We start from the raw sequence: 6,306 nt of genomic DNA on the forward strand, positions 1-6,306 counted from the left end.
GCATCTCGCCCCGGGGAGCCGGGTACCGCGTCCTCCCAGCCCGGTGCAACCGGGGGAGGCTCGAAACGCAAGGAAAACACAAGTTTTAGCCCAGCCTGGAGGCAAAAACCTGCGGGGAGGGAGCGTGGGGCAGCAGCCGCATCCCCAGCACCACCGAGGACAGAGCCTCGAGGGGAGGCAGCGGGGAGGACAGGAGAACCCAGACTCTTGAGGAGGAGGCATAGGGGACCAGGGGGAAAAGAACCCGACCATCGAAGAGGAGGCACTGCGAAGTACAAAAGAACCCCGACTCTGGAGGGGGGCACCTGTGACTGCAGAGGAAAGAACCCCAACCCCCGAGGGAAGAACCGGTGACCGCGGGGGAAAGGAGAACCCAGAACCTGGAGGGGAGGCACCAGGGAGGACAGAAAAACCCCGACCCTCGAGAGGAGGTACCGGTGAGGAGAAAAGAACCCAGACTCTGGAGGGGAGGCACCGGTGCCTGTGGAGGAAAGGAGAACCCAGACCCTCAAGAACCCTCGAGGAGGAGGCATAGGGGACCGGGGAGGACAGAAGAACCCTGACCCTCGACGGGAGGCACTGCGAGGGACAAAAGAACCCAGACCCTGGAGGGGAGGCACTGGGGAGGAGAGAAGAACCCGGACCCTCGAGGCTAGGCAACGGTGCCCATGGAGGCAAGGAGAACCCAGACCCTCGAGGAGAAGGCATAGGTGACTGGGGAGGACTGGAGAATCCCAACGCTCGAGAGGAGCCACCGGTGACCACGTAGGAAAGAACCCAGATCCTCGAGGGGAGGCACCGCGAAGGGCAAAAGAACCCCGACTCTGGAGGGGAGGCACTGATGGTGGCGGAGGACAGGGGGACCGCGACCCTCGAGGGGAGGCACGGCGAGAAGAACCCGGACCCTGGAGGGAGGCACGGCGAGGACAGGAGAACCCCGACCCTGGAGGGAGGCACCGAGAGGACAGGGGGACCCCGACCCCCGAGGGAGACACGGCGAGGACAAGAGAACTCAGATGCTGGAGGGAGGCACCGGGAGGACAGGGGGACCCCGACCCTGGACGGGACGCACGGCGAGGAGAGAAGAACCCCGACCCTGCAGGAGGCACCGGGAGGACAGAACCCCGGCCCCGGAGGGCCGCCCGTTGGGGAGCGCAGGACCCGCGGCGGCGAGGAGAGAAGGAGGCAGCGGAGGCGCCGTCAGAAGGGGCTTTACTGGCAGCGCGGGGCGCGGGGCGCGGCGGGCGGTCAGTAGGGTCCCACCACCACCGCCTCCACCTCCTTGGACGGGCGCCGGTCCTTGACCAGAAAGTTAATCATCCCTTCGGACTTGATGAGCAGGTTGCAGCCGAGGAAGAAGATGCCGAAGACGACGGTGATGGCGAGGACGCACATGACGGCGATCTGCACCACCCGCGCCACGTAGAGGCTCCGCTCGTCCGGGGCCGCCGCCGTCCCGCCGTCCGTCACCGCGGGGGCCGCCGTGCAGCAGCGCAGCGCCCGCTCCAGCCCCGCAGACAGCCCCGCGGGGAGCCCCCCGCGCAGCCCCGCCGCCTCCGTGCCCCCGCTCATCGCAGCGGCCCCGCCGCCCGCGCCGGCACAGCCCCAGCGACGGGAACCGGGAGTCGGGGAGTGCCAGGGGAGGGGAGGGGAGCGGGGGGAGTGGGAGGGGAGCGGGGAGGGGAGGAGGAGGGGAGGGGAGGAGGTGGGATGGGATGGAGAGGAAAGAGATGGAGATAGAGGTGGGAGGGGAGGGGAGCGGGGGGAGTGGGAGGGGAGAGGGGAGGGAGGGGGGGAGGGAGGAGGTGGGATGGGATGGGATGGGATAGAGATGAAAGAGATGGAGATAGAGGTGGGAGGGGAGGGGAGCGGGGAGGGGAGGGGGGGAGGAGGTGGGATGGGATGGGATGGGATGGGATGGGATGGGATGGGGATGAAAGAGATGGAGATAGAGGTGGGAGGGAAGGAGGGATGGGATGGGGATGAAAGAGATGGAGATAGAGGTGGGAGGGAAGGAGGGATGGGATGGGATGGGATGGAGATGATGGAGATGAAAGAGATGGAGATAGAGGTGGGAGGGAAGGAGGGATGGGATGGGATGGGGATGAAAGAGATGGAGATAGAGGTGGGAGGGAAGGAGGGATGGGATGGGATGGGGATGAAAGAGATGGAGATAGAGGTGGGAGGGAAGGAGGGATGGGATGGGATGGGGATGAAAGAGATGGAGATAGAGGTGGGATGGGAGGGGAGGGGAAGGGAGGGGAGCAGGGGTAGTGGGAGGGGAGCGGGGAGGGAGGGGAGCGGGGAATGGGGGAGGAGGGAGGAGGTGGGATGGGATGGGATGGGATGGGATGAGATGGAGATAGAGGTGGGAGGGGAGGGGGGAAAGGGGATGTGGGCGGAGAAGAGGGGATGGGGAAATGGGATGGAGGGGCTGGGAGGGGAGGGGATGGGGTGGGGGGAATGGGATGGGATAGAATGCGATGGGATGGGATGCGATGGAGGGGATGGGGGAATGGGATGCGATGGAGGGGATGGGATAAGGGGAATGGGATGGGGTAGAATGGGATGAGGGGAATGGGATGGGATGGGGAGGAGGGGGGGTGGCATGGAAATGGGGGAAGGGGGGAATGGGGGAGGAGGGAGGAGAGGGGATGGGAGGAGAGGGGATGGAAGGAGGGAGGGGGGAATGGGAAGGGGAATGGGAATGGGGGGACGGGGAGGGAGGGGAGATCCAGTGGGAGGTGTCCCTGCCCATGGCAGAGGTGGGACTGGATGGGCTTTGGGGTCCCTTCCAACACCAACCGTCCTCTGGCTCTATGAGTCGGTGTGCCGGGAGCTGCCGGGGGCTGCGGGCGAGCACTGCCCGGCTGGGTGGGCTGCGATGGCCACACGACACATTATACTGTCCGGAGCTGGTCCTCATGGGAATAAAGTAGCAAGGAGGTTGAGGCCAGGCATGGAAAAATGTGGCTGATTTATCCTAGCGTGGTGGGTATATCATGAAGTGCCACAACCCTCCAGAGCCCGAGCTTGACCCTTGGCTCACGCCCTCTCTGGATGCCCCATTCTGCGGGCACGGGGCTTTGGGGGGTGGTCCCCACGCAGGGTCCCCTCCCTGCGGAGCCCAGCGGGGCTGCTGTGCTGTGCCGAGCGCATCCCACCCCCCAGGCCAGGCTGGGTGAGCTTTGCTGCCTTATCAGATGGGATTCACCGGGAACATTTTGTTTTTACTGTTGGAGGAAGAGGACAGTATTAATTCTAATTAGCAGTGGAATGCCGGCTGTTATTTTAGCCAGAGGAAAGTGCTGAAAAGAGACGTTTGAATGCTGCGGGGCTCCTTTTTGCTGCACGTGGGCTGTCTCCATGCTCAACACAGCAACTGCTGCTGGTGGTGGATGTGGGTCGGGGTCTGCCCCTCGTGCTCCTCACCGTTTTCCAGCTCTTGGCAGCTGCTAGGGAACAGATTCCCACCCTGGAGTTGTGTCAGGAGGGTCCCACGTGTGCTTTCAGCTCAGAAAAGCTGGTGGCTAAGAGTACGGAGAGCTGGATCCACGTAGAGAACAGGGTCTCTGTCTGTGGTGCTTTTTCACACCGATATTTCATCTTTATTAGTTTGCTGTGATAAGGAAATGAGATAAAGCCTTGGTCTGAGCAGGCAAAACCATGTTGTTCCTCCCTCCTTGCTGTAATTTAACAGCAGAATGAAGGCAAGATGAGCAGTTTAACCTCTTAAAGTTCCTGCCATCATTGTTCTTCTTTTAATCTTTATGATTTTCATCCCAGACCTGGATTAGGTTTGAGGAGTGAAGCGTGTTTTGTCTTACCTGATGAGAACAGTTGCTAAAAGCTCTGGGGATGTGGGTTTCGTCCAGCGCAGCGCCTGGTGAGGGCAGAGGACTTGCACACGGAGGCTCTGGGAAGGCATCGCTCTTCTCTCCTACTCCAGGTTAGGGCATAGTTGGAGGCAAGAAGACACCAACAAATAGGAGGTGATTTAAAGAGTGCTTAGTGGTGCTAGGGATGGAAAAGAATGTTCCTGTTTGCAGTGTTTCGATGTGGAAAAAAAAAAACGTGGGAAAAGAAGGGGGAGAGAAAAGCACAAATGATTTTAGCAGTGGGCAGACAGGCAGATTTGGGCAAAGATCCCCGGTAAAAAGCCACCCAGTTCTGACTCGTGGGGATTGGGGATGGGGAGAGGGGTGCGGGGGCAGCGTCCTGGGTGGGATTTGTGCGGTATGTGCGGCAGCCCTGGGAACAGCAGCTCCTGGCAGTGTTCCTGCCTCCTCCCTGCTCTGGTGGGGTGGCATTGCCCAAGGAGGGAGCCCTAGCACCTCTGGCTGTGGAGAAGCTCATGGGAGGAGCAGGGCTGTGCATGGGCTGGAGACACCTGAGACACCTGAGCTCACCCAGCCTGGCAGGCAGTTTGGGTGGAGAATGGGGATGTGGGTGGGGTGAAGGGGAAGATGGAGATAGGGATATGTGCTTTGGATCCATTGAGTAGGCAGCACCTGGCTTCCAGGCAAAGAAGTCCGGGGACACCCCAGGTTCACCTGTGGGACAGCCTCACAGGTGATTTGGTTTGGGAATAGGAATGAGGATGGGGATAGGGCTGTGTGTTTGGAGCCATTGGGCAGGCAGCAGCTGGCATCCAGGCACAGAGGGCTGAGGACTCGCTGAGTTCACCTGTGGGGCAGCACCCAGTCTTGCAGGTGACTTGGGCTGGGGCTGGGGATAGGGATAGGTTGAGGATGGGGATGGGATAGGGATGTGTTTTTGGGATCCAGTGAGTAGGCAGCAGCTGGTTTCCAGGAACGGAGGGCTGGGGACAGCCCAAGCTTGCCTGTGGGGCAGCCCCCAGCCTTGCAGGTGACTTGGGTTGGGGATGAGGATGGAGATGTGTGTTTGGATCCATTGAGTAGGCAGCAGTTGGCATCCAGGAGGAGACGGGGCTGTGGGCTCGTCACCCCCATCTGACACCCTCCCTGGGCTTGGTGGCAACTGGTGTGAGTGGGGACAGAGGCATGGGACAGGGGGACACGGGTCATGCAGTGATGTCTAGCGCGAGTGGGGACAGGGACACCGGGACATGGGGACACGGGGATGGGGACACAGGCCTCGAGGTGATACCAGTGTGAATGGCAGGCAGGGACACGGGGACACGGGGACATGGGAATACAGATCACACAGTGACATCTAGTGTGAGCAGGCTATGGGGACACTGGGACACAGGATACAGGGACAGAGGGACATGGGGACACAGGTCATGCAGTGACATAGTGTGAGTGGGGGGACAGGGACACGGGGACATGGGGACAGGGATGGGGACATGGGGACAGGGATGGGGACACAGGGACTCAGATCATGCGTTGACACCTGATATGAGTGGGGAGACGGGAGTGTGAGGACATGGGGACAGGGACCCAGGTCACACAGTGACACCTAGTTTGAGTGGGGGGACAGGGAACAGGCACATGAGGAAGGGGACACAGGGACAGGGATGGGGACAAAGGGACACAGGTCACTCAGTGACACCTCCTATGAGCAGGAGGGACGGGGACACAGGTCGTACAGTGACACCTAGTGGGCATGGGGACCGGGACAGAATCACAGAATCTCCAGGTTGGAAGAGACCCACCGGATCATCGAGTCCAACCATCCCCATCAATCACTAACCCATGTCCCTCAGCACCTCGTCCACCCGTCCCTTAAACCCCTCCAGGGAAGGGGACTCAACCCCCTCCCTGGGCAGCCTCGGACAGGGACCAATGACCCTTTCTGTGAAAAAGTTTTCCCTGATGTCCAGCCTAAACCTCCCCTGGCGGAGCTTGAGGCCATTCCCTCTCGTCCTGTCCCCTGTCCCTTGGGAGAAGAGCCCAGCTCCCTCCTCTCTACAACCTCCTTTCAGGGAGTTGTAGAGAGCAATGAGGTCTCCCCTCAGCCTCCTCTTCTCCAGGCTAAACCCCCCCAGCTCTCTCAGCCGCTCCTCTTGTTCTCCAGCCCCCTCACCAGCTTCGTTGCTCTTCTCTGGACTCGCTCCAGAGCCTCAACATCCTTCTTGTGGTGAGGGGCCCAGAACTGAACACAGGATTCGAGGAGCGGTCTCACCAGTGCCGAGTACAGAGGGAGAAGAACCTCCCTGGACCTGCTGGCCACGCTGTGTCTGATCCAAGCCAAGATACAGCTTGCACTTGACTGAAATCTGTGCCATGGGTGCTGGGGGCAGAGTACGTCCTGTTTATTAGTGTAAAACTCTAGGATAGGGGAAGAATCATAGGATCCCTAGGTTGGAAAACCCCTTTGAGA

The 6,306-nt window shown here is 60.7% G+C and overlaps 1 protein-coding gene across 1 annotated transcript; it reads right to left on the reverse strand.

Annotated features, from left to right (window-relative positions):
- Positions 1–1,243: 1,243 nt before the first annotated feature.
- RPRM (reprimo, TP53 dependent G2 arrest mediator homolog) lies at positions 1,244–1,602 on the reverse strand (the record flags this gene model as incomplete). The annotated part of the gene is made up of 1 exon (XM_069860485.1): positions 1,244–1,602. A coding segment is annotated over one exon (354 nt), but the record flags the coding sequence as incomplete, so codon positions are not given.
- Positions 1,603–6,306: the final 4,704 nt, after the last annotated feature.

Source organism: Phaenicophaeus curvirostris, chromosome 7, assembly GCF_032191515.1.
Source record: "Phaenicophaeus curvirostris isolate KB17595 chromosome 7, BPBGC_Pcur_1.0, whole genome shotgun sequence".
Classification (NCBI taxonomy): domain Eukaryota; kingdom Metazoa; phylum Chordata; class Aves; order Cuculiformes; family Cuculidae; genus Phaenicophaeus; species Phaenicophaeus curvirostris.